General features: G+C 42.9%; 1 protein-coding gene across 1 annotated transcript; it reads left to right on the forward strand.

Annotated features, from left to right (window-relative positions):
* The first annotated feature begins 5,656 nt into the window (after positions 1–5,656).
* Positions 5,657–18,386, forward strand: LOC139548805 (14-3-3 protein gamma-2-like). Its single transcript, XM_071358655.1, has 2 exons — positions 5,657–5,922; positions 14,393–18,386. Exons 1-2 carry the CDS (start codon positions 5,836–5,838, stop codon positions 15,050–15,052), a joined length of 747 nt encoding a protein of 248 aa, XP_071214756.1. The 5' UTR covers positions 5,657–5,835; the 3' UTR covers positions 15,053–18,386.
* Positions 18,387–22,358: the final 3,972 nt, after the last annotated feature.

Below are 22,358 nucleotides of genomic sequence, written 5' to 3' on the forward strand. Positions count from 1 at the left end.
TAACCAGCACTCACATAATATAATCCATCTTCATCCATATCACCAAACACACACAACTCAGCCTACAAGAAAATGTTTTTGGGGAAAAGTTACTGTTCATTTGGTGTAGCTGTAATATGCACAGTAAGGCCCTGTAACTGTGATTACCGGATAATTGGAGTTCACTAAATTCAAAATACCAAAATAAGAAAGTTAAAGTGGATTTGGACATCCATGTGGAGGTTCCACACTCATGTCGCTGTCCATGTTGGGGGAACTTTCCCAAGGGTCATACTCAAAGATGGCCACCATCCTGCGGACGACCAAGTCATTAGCACGCTGGACTCTTCACTTGGATCTGATGGGAAACACAGAGGTCAAGAGCTGAATGATTAGATCATAGTCTAGGACTGCATCCCAAATGGCACCCTATTCCCTATATAGTGTACTACTTATCACCAGGGCCCTGGTGTATATAGGGAATAGGGTGCATTTGGGATGCACACCAGATCTCATTTGTCATCATTAAGAAATCTCAGAATGTTTTTAATGTAAATGATTTCAGAGAGTGCGAAAGAGAGTGTAAGAGATAGTGAGAGAAAGAGATACCTGTACAGGTGTGGTCGACAGGCAGGAAACCCTGCTGTATGAGCTGATGTTTAAGGTAGTCATCATCCACTGGGATCACAGATACCATGTTACTAGGCACGGCACGGCACCAGACAGACCACCAGACTCCCCGTGGTAGAAACCATCATCATCTTCATCTCCAAACTCCTGGCAGAGACAGAGACAGGAGTCAGCCATTTTGTTTTCCTGAGATTTGTTTGGTAATGATACAGCTCTACTGTGCATGTGTAAAAGAAAGGAACATGAGTGGAAAGTTATCAGTTCAACATCAACCAGTTGCAAAAGATGACAGGAAATGAGGAAACCACAGCTTTTGCACATCAAGTAGCCCTACGCATTAACAGAGAACAAACAGGAAACACCAGCATCAAGGACTGATAAAAAAGAAAATCCCATATACTATATAACTGATTATAATCTGCCTACCTCATATTAACCCAGCCGTGTTCAAACTTGGTTTGATCATATCTACCCCTTTAAAATGGGAGGTAACTCTTTATATAAGGTATACAAAAAAGGTTTATGTAAAAAGGAGTTTATAAGTTGTTTCAATAATTTTTTTATAGACAGTTTAAACACCTGGTATAAACAGCTATAACACAACGGTTGATATTCTACACTACAGTATTCTCAGTACATTACCTTAAGGATCTGTCCTGGCACAAAAGGGAGCTCCTCGGCGGTGGTCTCAGGGTTTGGCGACATCGCAGCAGGGTTGTATGGGAAAAGATCCACAAAGAGCCGGACGGGGGGTTCCTGAGACACCTGACTTGACACCTGGTTGGCGGTCACCAGCTCCCATTGCCTAATATCCTCTGGTGTAGCAATTCTCAGTCCATCAGTGTACAGAAATACATACACTCCCTCCATTAGCCCTTATGTGAGTCAGCGCAACCCTGATGAAGGTTAAGGGCCAGAATGTGTTAGTTTTAACAATAAAGAAGCATTTTTATTAACTTCCACTCTCTTCCAAGAGTTGCTGAATTCCCGCTTCACTTCAGTGAGAGCAACCCCCTCTCAGCACTACATTGGGCAGACAGACGGCTGCTGGAGACAACAGGGCTCTACTTACCCTCACCCTTTATGAAGCTACAGTAAGCTGCATGAGGCTGTAATCTTCTTTGAGGAAAGTGGATAACGTTTTCGTCCCAACCCTCTATACCTGCGGGACAGTCTGTCTGTAGAAGTAGCAACAAGAGAGGAATGCTCAACTTTGCATGCGCTAAAGATGTGATTTGTTTTGGGAAGTTGAAATGGAAAGATGATAGTGTATAGCACTACAGAACATGCAGATATCATTTTTTCAGTGAACTACTTATGGGTGGTCAATGAGATACTATAAAGTAAATGTATACGGACCCGGATCCATGAGGGGGCAAAAGGGGCCTAGCCCCCTCAGTTGAAACTTGAGCCCCCTCAGTTTTAGTTTTATATCTCTAGATAAAATAGCAAAAAAGTTAAAATGATGAGTGACAGGTTGACGCAAAATCTGCATCTCTGTTGTGCTGTGTCAGCACAATGGACAGAGCGCATTGCAGAGTGTGTAGGAGGGCTATGGAAAGCACTGTGGTGCTGCAGACCCCTATGGGTTTCCATAAAAAGCGGGAAAAGCACTTCTTATCTGTGGTAGGCTAAGTGAATAACGTGATATGCCTCCGCCTGTAATATTTTCTTTTGATGTATAAGGTCAGAGTCAAGTTTACCATTGAAGCTGCTTCACACAACTCTGCCTCACGCCCCACCACTACAGAGTTTAGTTATTGTCTTAGTTAGCTGTAAAAAGTGTTAGTGTTTTAAGCCTTAGCCTATTTAGCTAGATTGATGTGTCCTCATACAATGCCTTTGTGATATGGAACAAGATCAACCCAACCTGGATGCCTGATAAGTGGAACAAGAGGATGGTGTTCCTGGAGCAGCTGGGAAAGGCACTTGTAACCCCACACATTCAAAGAAGGGGGCGCCTCCCCCGCACAGCAGCCTCTGCAGCGCTTGTGAAAGCTGTTCAGGGGGCTGAATCTTGTCCTGATCCACCTGAGGCTGCAGCTGGGGCAGGCAAGAGGAGATGCCAAATCTGCCCCCCAAAGAAGGAATGTAAAACAAATACTATGTGTTGCACATGTGAAAAATACATCGGCAAAATCCATGCACACACACTTGCATACTGTCCTACATGTGCTAATTGGAGTTGATTGATTTATGTTCTTCACGTTTTTGTTTTGTATCTCTTAAATGATTTGTTGTTCATACACCTTGTGGGTGGGGGCAATGGTTAACAAATTAGAGATTACTAGTATTTTGTAGTTGAATTCCTCATTGTACAGTATGTAAGAACTATATTGCCAAAAAGTTAAAGACTTATTGTTTCCCTTCAATAAAATGCATTCAAAACTACTTTCTGCACATTTCTGCTACTTTCTTAGGCTATACAAGTGCTCTATTGCAAAAAAATGTTTACACCTATGCAGTACCTTAAGCAATAAACCTCTACTTTAGTAAAGAAAACAATGACAGGTTTTGTAATAAAAACGAGTGGTGTCCACTGATTAAATGCAGTCTTTCTGCATTGTGAAGAGGGAAAACCCAGATATTCACAAAGTTTGTGATGAGAGGTTGTTTATTCATGCAAAATAGATTTGGCGTTTAAAATTCAATTAAGCTGCTTTATTTTAGGAGTTTAGTGAGGGCGGGTGATTTTTGATCCTTAGGACATGGGGAGTATACAGAATGTTAAGACTACACAAGGGTTAAGATTGATATTTCTTTATGATGATACTATCTATAAAGTTCATGGTGTTACGCGGAGCAGGTGAACCCAAGAGCAGACAGACGAGGTGATTGGGATAAGATATTTATTGAAAAGCAGGGGAAAGATGGGCTGCAGGCCAGGGGAAGCTTGGGCGGGTTGCAGGAAGCCAGGTTCTGAGGCTGAGGCTGGAGCGAGGGGAGTTGGGGCTGGGTAAGCAGGTCCGGAGCGGAATCCAAGGAAGCAGTGGAGTGGGGGTTCTGGGCAAGGTGGCAGGATTGACGAGACGTGGGACTGGAGACAGGGACCAGAGTCAGAGCGGACGGAACTGTAGCGTAGAGAAAACAGTATCAGGCATGGGAAAACAGGCACAACATGAAAACAGGATCTATGCATGAGCCAATGACTAAAACACAGACTGACTGATCAGAGGCTACGATCTGGCAGCGTGGAAGTGGCAGGGCTGAGTATTTGTAGATGTCTTGATTATGGAACAGGTTGCAGCTGGTGGGGATCTGCTCTGACTCCAGCACACCTGTCTCCACTCACACAATCACATACACCCACAGACAGAGAGAGGGAGAGAGCACTGGGGAGTGGCGGCAGGTCAAGGAGACACAGGATGAGCAGTAGAGGGCGTGGCAGGAGCAGATGTAACACATGGGGCTCCCAAGTGGGCTCCCGAGTGGTGCAGCGGTCTAAGACACTGCATCTCAGTGCAAGAGGCGTCACTACAGCCCCTGGTTTGATTCCAGGCTGTATCATCGTCCGAGGTAGGCCGTCATTTAACTAACTTGCCTAGTTAAATAAAGGTTAAGTAAAAAAATGTAATCACACAAGAGACAAACCTTATCTTAAATTGAGGAGATCTTTATTACATGTTTCAGTTAAGTGCCCGCACCTGCTGTCCTTTCATATTCAAATCCAAATGTTTCAGTTGGGCAGTTAGGTTCCTGAAAGAACCCCCATCAACTAAGGAGGTTCCTCGATGAACCCCACCTCCTATGGGGTTCTTGGAAGAACCTTTTGGGGGGCATTTTCAGTGCCAAGAACCCTAAGGTTCTTCAAAGAACTTTGAGGATCTTAGAAGAACCGTTGTTGAACCCCTAATATTTAGAGTGTAAGCCAAACTTATTTTCAGTATTTGTTTGCATGCATAAATAACTAGGTTACTACTTTTAGAATTTGCATTATTTTGTTAAAACAGCTGTGTGTACAGATATGTCTATCTTAAACAGACATATTTTTATGGGGTTTATTTTATTATGCTAATTCTGCAGAATGCATCTTCGCCATTCTCCCCAATACAACAATACATGCAGAACTGCTTTCCAGCTAATATTGAGACTTGTGTGACTGACAAACACATACTACCTGCACCTACAGTACTCTGAAACTATGTCAAAAAAGTCAAAATACATGATGTTTAGGGGTGAATACTAAACTTCCACTTAGGTTGAATTTTCACTTAGTCATGCATTAATGCCAATGGGAAGTTAGGATTCACCCCTTAGTGATTCGCAAATGCAATGAGTTAGCACAGGCCGTGATGATTCATCCATCCTTTGCACTGAGTCATGATGTAATACCATGCTGTATCAGCAGAGGGGGTTCTGAATGACTCATTGGATTGGTGCTGCTGGACTAAATGTACAAAAAGCAGGAGGTCCCTTCTCCATCACTCCATCTCCCTGCATAAACTTGATTTTAATGCACTGACATTGTGTGTGATATAGTGCACTACTTGGTGTCCAAAACGGAGCACTATATAGGGAATATGGTCCCATTTGGGACTTCCAATACCCATTGAATATGAATAAGGATATCTGACCTTTCAAAAAATTTTGGCAAGACTTCCAGTTGGGTTGCAAGGATAGTATTGGATTTTCTCAGAGGAAACAGGCAGGCAGCACAATCAAGTTGTGGCACTAGCATATGTTAAATAGTTGTATTAAGCTTATCTTGCCAGGAGAGGTCATCCTTTGCATTGGTAACTGTGATTGGTTAGTTCAGTGACAGGTGTCAGGTAGAGGTAAGGTTGAGCTGGGGTGTGGAATTGAAGCTAGGGTTATGGTTATGGCTGAGGTGGGGTGTGGACATGAAGTTTTTAATGTTAGGCTTAGGGTAAGGGTTAGGTTTAGAGTCACTAAGGATACCTATTGGACTCAATTTCCCACATAGCCATTGCTTGCCTAGTGGGAATGAAACAGGACATCTGATTCGCTCTCATCCCACATATGCAGGACCTCTGGATTCCCATGTAAGGACTGTTTCATCAGTAGCAAGACACCCACCTTTCTGAGTGATGACGCAGTCCGGGGAAAGTGTGAGGAACGAGAAAGGGTGTCCCGTCGGCACTAGCACAGACTGCACGGAACAGCTGCAGCCTAGGTTCACATAGAGTTTCACAGCATTGCGAGTAGTACATATATAATTTCATCCCAAAACCTATAGAATAACTTTCACACTAACCAAATCTTAAAATGGTTGATCGCGAGCAGCTGGTGCAGAAAGCCAGGCTGGCTGAACAGGCTGAAAGGTATGATGATATGGCAGCTGCCATGAAATCGGTAAGTCACTCCTCCAAAACCATTGCATGTGAATTGACTACTGTATGAATAAGGTATGTGATATGGTGTTCAATGAAACATTGAATTCTCTCAATGTAATTATAATACATATGAATTATCTCTATTTAGATATTTGATTGCATTCCTGGAGATTTTTCATGGATGTAATGTGTATAGAAATACACCAATACTAGCCTACACCATTCAGAATATCACGTCTGTTTCATAGGGCTCAATCTCTGTTTATTTATAACGAATAAAATAGCCAAAATGTGGAGCTCAAACATTCAAGAAAGGCAATCAATATTTGCTATCGAATGCTCCTTGGGCAGTGCTTGGGCGGTGCCTGTCTCGTGCCGTTAAAATAAATACAGTGGAGTAATATTACCACGAAATGTATTCGGAGGCACCAAAGAACATTGATTTCTCTGTCAAACGTGTCCCTCACATTACATTTGATAAATGTTCAATGCCACTGGGCACAGACGTCGATTCAACGTCTATTCCACGTTGGTTTTAACATAATTTCATAGAAATTACGTAGAAACAATTTTGATTCAACCAGTGTATGCCCAGTGGGATTTAATATCCCCATGAGATTTATTAAATTCAGATCGTTTAGAATTTGGTCTTTAGGATATTGCCATGTGAGGTTACTCAAATATTGATTGATTCTTCCATATATTTAGGCCTATATTTTAAATACATTTTTGTAAATGTGTCCTCTATTGATAATATATATACAGTACCTGTAAGGGCTGTCGCTCTCCTCATCCTCGGATGAGGAGAGGAGAGAAGGATCATCAGACCAATATGCAGCATTCGGGAAATAAGCCATCTTTTATTTGAACCCGATGGCAACACGAAACAAAACACTTACAAATTTACAAAACAAGAAAACGACGTTGACGAAACCTGAACATAAACTTACATAACTAAACGTAAACTCACGGACAGGAAACAGACGACATCAAAATAAACGAACAGCCAAACAGTCCCGTATGGTACATACATTCGACGACACAGGAGACAATCACCCACAAACAAACAGTGAGAACACCCTACCTAAATATGACTCTTAATTAGAGGAGAACGCAAAACACCTGCCTCTAATTAAGAGCCATACCAGGCAACCACAACCAACATAGAAACAGATAACATAGACTGCCCACCCAAAACACATGCCCTGACCTAAACACATACAAAAACAACATAAAACAGGTCAGGACCGTTACAGAACCCCCCCCTCAAGGTGCGAACGCCGGGCGCACCAGCACAAAGTCCAGGGGAGGGTCTGGGTGGGCAGTTGACCACGGTGGTGGCTCCGGCTCTGGACGCTGTCCCCACACCACCATAGTCACTCCCCGCTTCTGTCTTCCCCTCCCAATGACCACCCTAAAACTAACATCCCCTAAATGAACGGCCAGCACCGGGACAAGGGGCAGCACCGGGACAAGGGGCAGCACCGGGACAAGGGGCAGCACCGGGACAAGGGGCAGCACCGGGACAAGGGGCAGCACCGGGACAAGGGGCAGCACCGGGATAAGGGGCAGCACCGGGACAAGGGGCAGCACCGGGACAAGGAGCAGGTCCCGGACTGAGGGACTCTGGCAGATCCCGGACTGAGGGACTCTGGCAGATCCCGGCTGAGGGACTCTGGCAGATCCCGGCTGAGGGACTCTGGCAGATCCCGGCTGAGGGACTCTGGCAGATCCCGGCTGAGGGACTCTGGCAGGTCCCGGCTGAGGGACTCTGGCAGGTCCCGGCTGAGGGACTCTGGCAGGTCCCGGCTGAGGGACTCTGGCAGGTCCCGGCTGAGGGACTCTGGCAGGTCCCGGCTGAGGGACTCTGGCAGGTCCCGGCTGGACGGCTCTGGCAGGTCCCGGCTGGACGGCTCTGGCAGGTCCCGGCTGAGGGACTCTGGCAGGTCCCGGCTGAGGGACTCTGGCAGATCCCGGCTGAGGGACTCTGGCAGATCCCGGCTGAGGGACTCTGGCAGATCCCGGCTGAGGGACTCTGGCAGATCCCGGCTGAGGGACTCTGGCAGATCCCGGCTGAGGGACTCTGGCAGATCCCGGCTGAGGGACTCTGGCAGGTCCCGGCTGAGGGACTCTGGCAGGTCCCGGCTGAGGGACTCTGGCAGGTCCCGGCTGGACGGCTCTGGCAGGTCCCGGCTGGACGGCTCTGGCAGGTCCCGGCTGGACGGCTCTGGCAGGTCCCGGCTGGACGGCTCTGGCAGGTCCCGGCTGGACGGCTCTGGCAGGTCCCGGCTGGACGGCTCTGGCAGGTCATGGCAGGACGGCTCTGGCAGGTCATGGCAGGACGGCTCTGGCAGGTCATGGCAGGACGGCTCTGGCAGGTCATGGCAGGACGGCTCTGGCAGGTCATGGCAGGACGGCTCTGGCAGGTCATGGCAGGACGGCTCTGGCTGGTCATGGCAGGACGGCTCTGGCTGATCATGGCAGGACGGCTCTGGCTGATCATGGCAGGACGGCTCTGGCTGGTCATGGCAGGACGGCTCTGTAGGGAGGAGAAGGAGAGACAGCCTGGTGCGTGGTCTAGGCACTGGCTGCGCTGGAGAGGAGGAAACAGCTGGAGAGAGAACCCGGAGAGACAGCCTGGTACGGGGGGGCTGCCACCGGAGGACTGGTACATGGAGGTGGCACCGGGTATACCGGACCGTGAAGGAGGACACGTGCTCTTGAGCACCGAGCCTCCCCAACCTTACCAGGTTGAATGGTCCCCGTAGCCCTGCCAGTGCGGCGAGGTGGAATAGCCCGCACTGGGCTATGCAGGCGAACCGGGGACACCACCTGTAAGGCTGGTGCCATGTACGCCGGCCCGAGGAGACGTACTGGAGACCAGATACGTTGGGCCGGCTTCATGGCACTCGGCTCGATGCCCAACTTAGCCCTCCCAGTGCGGCAAGGTGGAATAGCCCGCACTGGGCTAAGCACGCGTACTGGGGACACCGTGCGCTTTACCGCATAACACGGTGTCTTACCAGTACGACGCCTTCTACCTCCACGGTAAGCACGGGGAGTTGGCTCGGGTATCCTACCCGGCTTTGCCACACTCCTCGTGTGCCCCCCCCCAAGAAATTTTTGGGTCTGACTCACGGGCTCCCAACCGCGTCGACGCGCTGCCTCCTCATACCAGCGCCTCTCAGCCTTCGCTGCTTCCAACTCCTCCTTGGGACGGCGATATTCCCCTGGCTGAGCCCAAGGTCCTCTACCATCCAGGATCTCCTCCCAAGTCCAGGAGTCCTTGTTGCTCTGTTGAGCATTCCCTTGCCGCTTGGTCTTAGCGTGGTGGGTGATTCTGTAAGGGCTGTCGCTCTCCTCATCCTCGGATGAGGAGAGGAGAGAAGGATCATCAGACCAATATGCAGCATTCGGGAAATAAGCCATCTTTTATTTGAACCCGATGGCAACACGAAACAAAACACTTACAAATTTACAAAACAAGAAAACGACGTTGACGAAACCTGAACATAAACTTACATAACTAAACGTAAACTCACGGACAGGAAACAGACGACATCAAAATAAACGAACAGCCAAACAGTCCCGTATGGTACATACATTCGACGACACAGGAGACAATCACCCACAAACAAACAGTGAGAACACCCTACCTAAATATGACTCTTAATTAGAGGAGAACGCAAAACACCTGCCTCTAATTAAGAGCCATACCAGGCAACCACAACCAACATAGAAACAGATAACATAGACTGCCCACCCAAAACACATGCCCTGACCTAAACACATACAAAAACAACATAAAACAGGTCAGGACCGTTACAGTACCGGTCAAAAGTTTGGACACACCTACTCATTCCAGGGTTTTTCTTTATTTTTACTATTTTTCTACATGGAATCATGTAGTAACCAAAAAAGTGTTAAACAAATGCATACATTTGAGATTATTCAAAATAGACACCCTTTGCCTTGATCACAGCTTTGCACACTCTTGGCTTTCTCTCAACCAGCTTCATGAGGTAGTCACTTGGAATGCATTTCAATTAACAGGTGTGCCTTGTTAAAAGGTCATTTGTGGAATTTCTTTCCTTCTTAATGCGTTTGAACCAATCAGTTGTGTTGTGACAAGGTAGGGGTGGTATACAGAAGATTTGGTAAAAGACCAAGTCCATATTATGGCAAAAACCACTCAAATAAGCAAAGAGAAACGACAGTCCATCATTACTTTAAGAAATGAAGGTCAGTCAATCCGGAATATATCAAGAGCTTTGAAAGTTTCTTCAAGTGCAGTCTCAAAAACAATCAAGCGGTATGATGAAACTGGCTCTCATGAGGACCGCCACAGGAATGGAAGACCCAGAGTTACCTCTGCTGCAGAGGATAAGTTCATTAGAGTTACCAGCCTCAGAAATTTCAGCCCAAATAAATGCTTCACAGAGTTCAAGTAACAGACACATCTCAACATCAATTGTTCAGAGGAGACTGTGTGAATCAGACCTTCATGGTCGATTTGCTGCAAAGAAACCACTACTAAAGGAGACCACTAAGAAGAAGATACTTGCTTGGGCCAAGAAACACGAGCAATGGACATTAGACCGGTGGAAATCTGTCCTTTGGTCTGATGTGTCCAAATTTGAGATTTTTGGTTCCAACCGCCGTGTCTTTGTGAGACGCAGAGTAGGTGAACGGATGATCTCTGCATGTGTGGTTCCAACCGTAAAGCATGGAGGAGCAGGTGTGGGGGTGCTTTGCTGGTGATTTATTAAGAATTCAAGGCACACTTAACCAGCATGGCTATCACAGCATTCTGCAGCGATACGCCATCCCATCTGGTTTGCACTTAGTGGGACTATCATTTGTTTTTCAACAGAACAATGACCCAAAACACACCTCCAGGCTGTGAAAGAAGGAGAGTTATGGAGTGCTGCATCAGATGACCTGGCCTCCATAATCACCTGACCTCAACCCAATTGAGATGGTTTGGGATGAGGTGGACCGCAGTGAAGGAAAAGCAGCCAACAAGTAGTAAAAATACAGAAAACCCCTTGAATAAGTAGGTGTGTCCAAACTTTTGACTGGTACTGTATATCTGTTCATATAGGCTACAGATGTTCTCTGGATGAGGATCTATTCCTGCATACATGGTTATTCAGTTTCCAGCTCTTTACACAAAACAAATGTAGGAGGCAGCATAATTCTCTCTAGAATGTTCTCTATTTTGTCATATTGCAGTGAGTCAATGATCAGATTGGATATTGATCCTTTTGCGTTCAGTTGTTGAGCTACATTAAGTTACAGGTGCATTGCAGAATGATAATGTATGTCGCATTGTGTGTCACTGTCAACGTGTGCAGTAGCCTCTCTAGACATACTGTATGTCTGGATATGGTTGAGCTGTGTGTTCTTTAAAGCAATTTGAATGAAATTTAGGTTATTGTTTGGTTTATTGATACAGGTCTCACACTGTGAAAATATGCATTGTCATTAGGCCCTAAACCTATATGCCCAATCTCCTCCAATCATTATGTAGCCTAGCCTAGTGCTTTAGTATTAAAACGGTACTAAACAACTGTTCTTTTTCTCACTGTAATGAAATTAAATCTTAACCATTCTTATTACTTCCTAGTAATACTTTGTCTCATCGCCTGCATAATTTAGATATCTTTCCCCTGCAGATTTCTTGTTTCAAGCAATGGCATTTTAGTGATGTGTGCCTGTAGGATTCCTTTCCCTTTAAGCAATCTGCTGTGTCAGTGCATGCAGTCAGAACTAGGCCTTTTGCAGTGTAGTGGTGTGTAATCGTTCCCCTCTCCAATGGGAAATCCCTTGCCACTGCAGCCAGGGTTCTCTTGATGGCAGGAAAAAGCAATGAGAAGTATACTTTTATGTTCAGATCTCACCTTGTACAGTACAATATTATCCTGCATACATGTTTGCATTGGTTCCTTAATGCATCAATGCAGTAAGATGCAACTATAAGCAGTGCTGCTTTGTCAGTGAATGTCATTGAAGACATTTCTTTATCTTTATTATGTCATGTATTTACAGTAGCATATGTGTTCAGGATGGATAGTCGTGACAGATTTTTACCTAGCCCATCAGTAATTGTTCAGCTTGGCAATTAGGTATTCAGATCAGTATGGTAGGCTGCCTCTCTTCAGGTATATTCACTGACATCAGCATTTTGGTACAATGATGATTCACTGACAAGAAATGCATATGATGTGCTTTTCCAACATCACTTGTGGTCTTTTGCACTCTCTGTCCATTAGGTTTCTTACGGATCCATTACAATCAGATGGACTAACAATTAGATAGTCATTTAACATTTGCTTAGTATTGCCATGGCATTTGAGCTGGGAATTGTATGTTCTTGCATTTCAAGCTGGGAAGGAAAAAGGCCTGTTTAGAAATATTCTGTCATCCATGCACACGATGGCTGTGACGTCACCTATCAGCCGCATTCTTTGTGCTCCTCTACCAGGCTGGGAGGGGAATGTCACATCAGCTCACCAGAAAGGAGCAACGTTAGCTTCTCAATGAGAGAGAGCACTTTGCTAGAATGGGCCACCCATTAAGCTCTATTTCCTCTGTAGCCTTTTGCTGTCTGCATCTTCCCTCTCTATAGTTCTAATCTAGATAATGTAATTATTTTGCAGATATTGATTTAGGTGGATATAAATACGTGTGTTTTATCAATGTAAGGTTATCTGGAAGTGGATTGGAAGTGATATTGATCGTCTCAGGTCTTTTCAGTTGCTCTTAATGTGATTCAACACAGATATGGGGGTTGTTCCATAAAATGTGTCTTTTGCATCCCTTTGATATTTTAATTATAAATGTTGCACCAATATTGCATTTTAAAAGCAAGTTATATTAAATGAAATGCCCTTTAATATAGACCACATGAATAATTCAATGAATCAGATTTTTAACATGAATAAAGATTCAGCATTTTGACATGTCCCTCTGTGCACTGTCTGTGACTTCCAGGAAGACTTTAACCTACTTAACCCCAGAATTTCATTGTTATTGTAAAGCCCTAGTTATTTTGTTGTTTTGAAAAAGTCATTTCTGAATATTATTCTTTATTTCATGTGATTATTGATTCATTTTAAGGTCTACCCTATTCCTTTAAAAAAATGTGATCAAAAGAAACAAATCAAATATTGTTTGTCACATTCTTGGTAGACAACATATGTAGACTAACAGTGAAATGCTTACTTACGGGTCCTTTTCCAATAATGCAGAGTTAAATAGATTATAAAAAATTAAATAAACATTGAACATCTAATAGTAAAATCATAAAGTTAAAGCAGGTGAGCTAGTTCTACTCTTTTTGGCAATTTTCTGGTGTTTTGTGGTGGAAAACTGAGTGGGTCGAGCATAACACGTCAACAGTGTTACCCATAGACAAACTAGAAATGTTTTAACAATTGCCCCTTCCTGTTGCACACAAACTTCCATTCCCCCTGTCAAAAGGGAATTTATGGCTGATTTAAGATTTCAGCTGTGTTTACGGTCAACCCTGTTACTTTATTTGACTTTTTTATTTAACCTCTTGAGATTTTAAAACATGTTCTTTTTTAAAATGTTAAACATGGGATCTTTGACAATGTTAAAAGTAGATGAAATACTGTATATGTGACATTTGTGTGTGGGTTCATTATAATAAGTCTTGAGAATATTTATTGTTACTTATTGCAATTTGCTACGCAATGTCTTTAAGTCAGACACTAAATACCTTGTAGGTTAGTAGAATGAAGTGTAGCATTTAGACCAAGTCAGAATATACAACGTTAAAAGTTCAAAGGTTACTGATCAGTTGTGCTTTTTACTGTACACTATTTGACATTCCCAGGATTAACACGTTTCCTCCCACCTTGTACGTATAGAGTGAAGTAGTAGGTGAAAAGCATGTCCTGGGTGACAGCATTACATGGGGTTTCAGACAGGTGAAAAGGTCAGTTTAAAGCAGAGGAGAAGGTCAGGGAGACATGTGAACTGCCTGTGCGACGATCGACTGACCGTCTACACTTACACTGCAGCTGCCCCTAGATTCCTCGTGGGAACATAGCTACCTCCAACCCTCTGCCCCCTCTCCAGTCCCAACCCCCACTCTCTCTCACTATCTTCAATCTGGTTCTCCACTTGCGAGCATTAGCTGTCCACGTGGCAGTTTGATCTACTGGTGCACTAAGTGAGCTGATTGCCATGGAAACTAATTGAATCTTGCTCATTCCCAATGCAGTGCTGTATGTGCATCCAGTTTGAATTCTAACAGATCATACTGTACAGTAGATATGATAGGTGTGATACTGTAGGGTTGTGACATGCTCTGATATGATTTAATGTAAAACCATACCTTCTGTACGTGATATTGTTGAAAAATAACTGTTTACATTCATGAATGCATAACCTAGGGGGTTATTGGATGTCTTACACAGGATAGTGCATTTATGACCACTGCTCTGTCCCCTCCCCAGGTAACAGAGCTGAATGAGGCGCTATCTAACGAGGAGAGGAACCTCCTGTCTGTGGCCTATAAGAATGTGGTGGGGGCCCGTCGTTCCTCTTGGAGGGTAATCTCTAGCATCGAGCAGAAAACCTCTTCAGATGGAAATGAGAAAAAGATTGAAATGGTTCGGGCCTACAGAGAGAAGATTGAGAAGGAGCTAGAGGCTGTGTGTCAGGACGTGCTCAACCTGCTGGATAACTACCTGATCAAGAACTGCAACGAGACACAGCACGAGAGCAAGGTGTTTTACCTGAAGATGAAGGGCGACTACTACCGCTACCTGGCCGAGGTGGCCACGGGTGAGAAGAGGGCCACCGTCATCGAGTCATCAGAGAAGGCTTACAACGAGGCCCATGAGATCAGCAAAGAGCACATGCAGCCCACCCACCCCATCCGCCTCGGCTTGGCTCTCAACTACTCTGTGTTTTACTACGAGATCCAGAATGCCCCTGAGCAGGCTTGTCATCTGGCCAAGACCGCCTTCGATGACGCTATTGCTGAGCTGGACACCCTGAACGAGGACTCCTACAAAGACTCAACTCTCATCATGCAGCTGCTCCGAGACAACTTAACACTGTGGACAAGTGACCAGCAGGATGATGAGGGAGGGGAGGGCAACAAAGATTAATAAACCACACTTAGGAAAAATATATAATGAAGGGCCGGTGGGCTTTGGCAGACGCTTTTGCTCGTACAGCAGCAGCAGTTCTTTATTTTTCCATGTGTTAAAAGAAAATAATCAAAAGAAAGGTGAGGGGAGGTTACATCTTAGGCTAAATATATATATATATATATATATATATATATATATATATATATATATATATATATAAATAAATAGTTGAAAGGGCCTCCGTCTTCTTGATTTTCTCTTTGACATTTGCCAAAACCACTGAAATGTCAGTCAATCCTGAAGTGGTTGTTGTTGGATTGGTTTGGCAGTCTCACACTGGCATAGGGACTGGTGTCGTACCAAGGGAAGCTGCTTAGTTAGGTTTATGCATGATAGAGATGCAGACACTTGAGGAAGGGGGGAAGTTTGCAAATAGTTTGCAATGGTTCCAGTACTAGCAACTCAGCCACTTTTCAACCTCATATTCATTATCTCAGCACCAAACCAGTGTCTACTTTTGTGAAAACAGCGCGTTTCTATGATTTGTGGTTAAAAAGATAAGAAGAAAGGTCCTAAAATATGATTCTGTGACATCACAGGGTAGGATTTCTAGCCAGAGATGGGGTCTTTTCTTGCTCCCCACGTCACCGCAAATCTCATAGTGTTTGAAAATCACATTTTCTTTTGTGAATTTGAACATGAATTATGCCCCTATTTAAGATTACTCTATTATTTGTACCCAATGATCAATGAAAACTTGCTCGGTAGGTCTATGTCCTCATTGTGGTTTTACAGACGTGTTTAATACGTCTTATTTACACACTTTATTTGAATATTTATGATGCATATTGTTATATTTGGTAGCACTTATTTGTTTTTCCTTCGCCTCCAACCCCTTTCGATGCATGGAACGGATGTGGGTGGGGCTAGGTCTACATAAGGGTGCTAATTAAAAAAAACTCACAAAAGCTCTGACGAAGGCCGTGAGGCCGATGATACGTAAGCTTATTAAAGATCAGTGATACTATCAAGAGCAGTGTGCGGTTTCCTTTTTCATTCAAAATCACTGTTTTTAAAATGTTGAAACTTTTGATGATGTCATCGGGTAGAACATTTTAATGCTCTTTTTTTCCGTCTACAAAACATACAAATGCGCCGTTTTCACATATGTAGAAATTGGTTTAGTGCTGGAGATAATGAATATGAGGTTTGAAAAGTTGCAGATTTGCCCTTTATTAAGATATATCACTCACTCTTGAAGGGAGTGCAGGACAGCCAAGAAAATGCAAATAGTATTAATCTGACCAAATCAACTAGAAAAAGTCAAATGCAGATCTTTTGTTAAAATGTTGGCTGTTTATTGTAAAGTTAATACCAATCATGGCAATGAGGTAAGGATAAAATACTGTTATCAATTTACTCTTTCACATGACTTCTAGTTTTAGGAATATTTGGCTGTCCTCTGTGAATGTCCTCTGACTGCTCTAAATATGATACTGGAACCATAGCTTAACCTCCAATAGAGTCTATCTAAAGGCAGAGACAGTTTAAAACAGAGACATTATGTTAAAGCAGCTGCAGAGCTTGTGGTTTACTTCTGTGTTTTATTAAATGCACTTGCCTACTATACTGTTTCTTCAGTGTAAGATGATTACTACAATAATATCGATTATTCAGTATTGTGCATGCTGGTGAAGTATTTAAACATACAGTAGCTTGACTTTATTATCTTATACTGTGGGTGTTAAGTATTCATATGATTGAGAAAACATAGGCTTTGTCTGATTATTTCTTATTTATAACTTATTCTTATTTTGTTTTTATTTGCTATATCAAAATGTTGATCGTAAAAATGTACATGTTATGAGCATTGCTATAGTGGCATGCAATATGTATTTAATTTGTTAATGAAAGAAAAAAAAGTGGGGAAAAACACACCAGTGATTGCTTAATCTTACCAACTGGTGTTTGTCATGTTAAATTATAATAATGGCTTTGTCACATTAAATTATAATAATGGCATTGTAAAACAAATACTTTGTTCTTTGAACTATTTGATTACTTATTTTGTCATGTTATTAACCAGTTTGAACAATGGTGAAGTTTTCAGAATCAGTGTTTCTGTTATGAATTCACAACATGGACCACAATTTATTTCTGACAGTATACATTTAAAAAAAATATGTTTTATACCTTTTAGCTGTTTCTGAGTGACGAATATCTTGAATGTGAGTCATTATGTAGCAGTTGCACAAGAAACGAGAACTATGATGATGATAAAAAAATTATGACAATTATAAATGCACCATTTCCATGGCAGTCTAGTGTATTGTTGTGATGTCACTAAGTCAACGTTTGTGTTTTGTTGTAACCTCTTGTGTGCTGCTAGTATGCTATTCTTGTGTGTGCCTCCTTTGCTATTTGAAATAATTGATTCAGCATCCTCCATAACCATATATGCAAAAAGAGAATTATAACGACACAGTAAAAACCCACTTATGCTTTTAGATCTACACAAACTTGCATGACTCCAGTGCAGTGAATGCACATTTCTGCTCATGCAATATAATGCAAAAGCTAGTCAAATTATAGCTGGCTATTAGGACTTCAGGTTGAAGCAAACAGGGAGAGTCATTTGTCATACACTGTTAACGTTATTTACCACCGAGGGCTGAATGTCCCAACTGAATGATTCCCACGAGGACAAAAGAACAGATCTAAATTATCTTTAACAGTGTCCCAAATGCCACCCTATTCCCTATATAGTGCACTACTTTTGACCAGATCCCTATGGGTCTTGGTCAAAAGTAGTGCACTATAGGTAATAGGGTGCCATTTGGGACGCCACTTATAGTCTTTAACCCATTGTACATCTCACATCCTCTGAGCTAACCATGTATCCAAATAGATATTGCTGAGGAGATGTTGTTTTCCATCTTGCTGCTATGCTCTAGATTTTATTAGATTGATAATCTTGATCATAATTGGCTAAAACTCAGCAATCTATTTATTTTTTGGTCTCAGACATTATCACTTGCCCTGGGGAACCCAAACACCTTGAGGTGTGTCAGATTTAGATATTTATATTCATAAACCTAGGGTGTTACTTTATGCCATTCATCTAGTGCCATCAACAGAGAAACAGTGTTATACCTTCCATTTTTGCCATGCTAATCTAATAACAGTTAACACATGTAATTAAACCTGGTACTTCATTAATTTACATAGTCCCTTCTGGGACACAAGGCCACATTGGAACACTATTTTACTTTTTCCTCTGTATGTCAACATAGATGGCGAGAGTTAACAAATCAGATTGCTTTTCCTCTGAAATAAACTTTAAACTCTATAATTTGTTTGGTGTAGATTTTTGGACACATCAGACGGGATGGTGCATTCATTAAGTACATGTTTTGTTTGTGTTTATTTATTTAATTTTCAATTTGTTCACCCAGATCCTTGTGTCTGTAAGTTCAGGTAGAACACCACTGTAACATGTATGCTCTCTTTGCTCTGAAATTAAATTAAACTTCCATTGAATCAAGTAAAGGCTTGGGACCATGGCTATACAACAGAAAAAATGTAGACTGAAGTCACATAATCTTGTCAACAAATCGACTACCATTAAAATGGAGGATGTTTCTAAGAAACTTCGTTGCTATCTGTTGCTCATTCAAGTTAGTTGTTTTGTCAGCATATAGATTTTTTATATTTTTTTATTAGTGTCATACTGAACTACTATTCACCATACTTCATCCTATGAATCCAGTGCTACAATATTTCCTGTCCTCTCCAGTATCTTACTCAGTGCTACAATATTTCCTGTCCTCTCCAGTATCTTACTCAGTGCTACAATGTTTCCTGTCCTCTCCAGTATTTTACTCAGTGCTACAATATTTCCTGTCCTCTCCAGTATCTTACTCAGTGCTACAATATTTCCTGTCCTCTCCAGTATTTTACTGAGTGCTACAATATTTCCTGTCCTCTCCAGTATTTTACTGAGTGCTACAATATTTCCTGTCCTCTCCAGTATTTTACTCAGTGCTACAATGTTTCCTGTCCTCTCCAGTATTTTACTCAGTGCTACAATATTTCCTGTCCTCTTCAGTATTTTACTCAGTGCTACAATGTTTCCTGTCCTCTCCAGTATTTTACTCAGTGCTACAATGTTTCCTGTCCTCTCCAGTATTTTACTCAGTGCTACAATGTTTCCTGTCCTCTCCAGTATTTTACTCAGTGCTACAATATTTCCTGTCCTCCAGTATTTTACTCAGTGCTACAATGTTTCCTGTCCTCTCCAGTATTTTACTGAGTGCTACAATATTTCCTGTCCTCTCCAGTATTTTACTCAGTGCTACAATATTTCCTGTCCTCTCCAGTATTTTACTCAGTGCTACAATATTTCCTGTTCTCCAGTATTTTACTCAGTGCTACAATATTTCCTGTCCTCCAGTATTTTACTGAGTGCTACAATATTTCCTGTCCTCTCCAGTATTTTACTCAGTGCTACAATATTTCCTGTCCTCTTCAGTATTTTACTCAGTGCTACAATATTTCCTGTCCTCTCCAGTATTTTACTCAGTGCTACAATATTTCCTGTCCTCTCCAGTATTTTACTCAGTGCTACAATATTTCCTGTCCTCCAGTATTTTACTGAGTGCTACAATATTTCCTGTCCTCTCCAGTATCTTACTCAGTGCTACAATGTTTCCTGTCCTCTCCAGTATTTTACTCAGTGCTACAATATTTCCTGTCCTCTCCAGTATTTTACTCAGTGCTACAATATTTCCTGTCCTCTCCAGTATTTTACTCAGTGCTACAATATTTCCTGTCCTCCAGTATTTTACTGAGTGCTACAATATTTCCTGTCCTCTCCAGTATCTTACTCAGTGCTACAATGTTTCCTGTCCTCTCCAGTATTTTACTCAGTGCTACAATATTTCCTGTCCTCTCCAGTATTTTACTCAGTGCTACAATGTTTCCTGTCCTCTCCAGTATTTTACTCAGTGCTACAATGTTTCCTGTCCTCTCCAGTATTTTACTCAGTGCTACAATGTTCCCTGTCCTCTCCAGTATTTTACTTAGTGCTACAATGTTTCCTGTCCTCTCCAGTATTTTACTCATTTACATTTACATTTAAGTCATTTAGCAGACGCTCTTATCCAGAGCGACTTACAAATTGGTGCATTCACCTTATGATATCCAGTGGAACAACCACTTTACAATAGTGCATCTAACTCTTTTAAGGGGGGGGGGGGGGTTAGAAGGATTACTTTCTCCTATCCTAGGTATTCCTTAAAGAGGTGGGGTTTCAGGTGTCTCCGGAAGGTGGTGATTGACTCCGCTGACCTGGCGTCGTGAGGGAGTTTGTTCCACCATTGGGGTGCCAGAGCAGCGAACAGTTTTGACTGGGCTGAGCGGGAACTGTACTTCCTCAGAGGTAGGGAGTCGAGCAGGCTAGAGGTGGATGAACGCAGTGCCCTTGTTTGGGTGTAGGGCCTGATCAGAGCCTGAAGGTACGGAGGTGCCGTTCCCCTCACAGCTCCGTAGGCAAGCACCATGGTCTTGTAGCGGATGCGAGCTTCAACTGGAAGCCAGTGGAGAGAGCGGAGGAGCGGGGTGACGTGAGAGAACTTGGGAAAGTTGAACACCAGACGGGCTGCGGCGTTCTGGATGAGTTGTAGGGGTTTAATGGCACAGGCAGGGAGCCCAGCCAACAGCGAGTTGCAGTAATCCAGACGGGAGATGACAAGTGCCTGGATTAGGACCTGCGCCGCTTCCTGCGTGAGGCAGGGTCGTACTCTGCGAATGTTGTAGAGCATGAACCTACAGGAACGGGTACTCAGTGCTACAATATTTCCTGTCTCCAGTATTTTACTCAGTGCTACAATATTTCCTGTCTCCAGTATTTTACTCAGTGCTACAATGTTTCCTGTCCTCTCCAGTATTTTACTCAGTGCTACAATATTTCCTGTCTCCAGTATTTTACTCAGTGCTACAATATTTCCTGTCTCCAGTATTTTACTCAGTGCTACAATATTTCCTGTCTCCAGTATTTTACTCAGTGCTACAATGTTTCCTGTCCTCTCCAGTATTTTACTCAGTGCTACAATGTTTCCTGTCCTCTCCAGTATTTTACTCAGTGCTACAATGTTCCCTGTCCCCTCCAGTATTTAACTCATAGACATTTAGAGAGTGTAGTGCATCATAGACATTTTAAAAAGGAATTTAGTGCACCATAGACAGTGTGACAGAGAAACTCATTTGGGACACTGTGCTCTTATTTGAAACACTCATGTGCTGTTCATGTGCTGGGTCAGAGATTCAAGTTCAAACATGTTTGTAGGTATCGGTAGAAACTGTGTATGTGTGCATGTGTATGTGTGTGTGAGAGAGAGAAGAGAGAGATAAGGTGCTTTGCTCATCATCATCTACAACATCACAATATGGATCAAAGCATACTTCTAGGCTATAACAATAGAGACCACGTATACTGTACTCTCTTCCTATGGGTGAAATATAGTATTCTTTACTCAAAACCTAAATTTCATTTACATGACAATAAATCTCTATCATGTGGATGCTATAAGCCAATACTATCTGCCATTCCCTGACAGTAGTTTCACACACACACACACACACACACACACACACACACACACACACACACACACACACACACACACACACACACACACACACACACACACACACACACACCAATTATTCATGCACATCTGTTTATTCCAATACGGAAACAGCACCCCAAATTGACTGATAAGCTGAAGTGGCAAGTTGTTGGATCCCCCAACCCTAGACTGCAGTCTCTTACTGCAGCCTGCTGTACTGAAGCTTTCATGAGATTAATTTCTGTGCTTGGAACTGTCTCCCTTGCCAGCCAATAGCTGATAGGCTCACTCTGCGCAGCCACCAATCCCGTTCCTGTTGCTAGGGCTATAATAAGCCTCCCGTTATTAGCCCCAGTTCCTTGCTGCACTGCTCAGACACCTATAGCATCCTGCAAAAAAAGATGAAAGCTCAAGCAGCAGAGGAAGCATTAGAATTCAGCAGCACCAACATGTCCCCCACGCGGTGTTGTAGTGCACTACATTATCTGCACCAAGGATGACAAAACCAACATTCATACAGTGGCCAATAGATTGTGAAAGTATCCATGAAACAATATCAAAATGGTCAAGGAAACACATTTTTGCAAAATTATTTATCTGTTGATTATCTGATGATTTCCTGGATTGAGGCAACAGACTAGACAGTATAGTCAATAGAATACTAAAGTATAATCAAGTTAACCAGATAAGTT

Source organism: Salvelinus alpinus, chromosome 22 (genome assembly GCF_045679555.1).
Source record: "Salvelinus alpinus chromosome 22, SLU_Salpinus.1, whole genome shotgun sequence".
Lineage (NCBI taxonomy): Eukaryota > Metazoa > Chordata > Actinopteri > Salmoniformes > Salmonidae > Salvelinus > Salvelinus alpinus.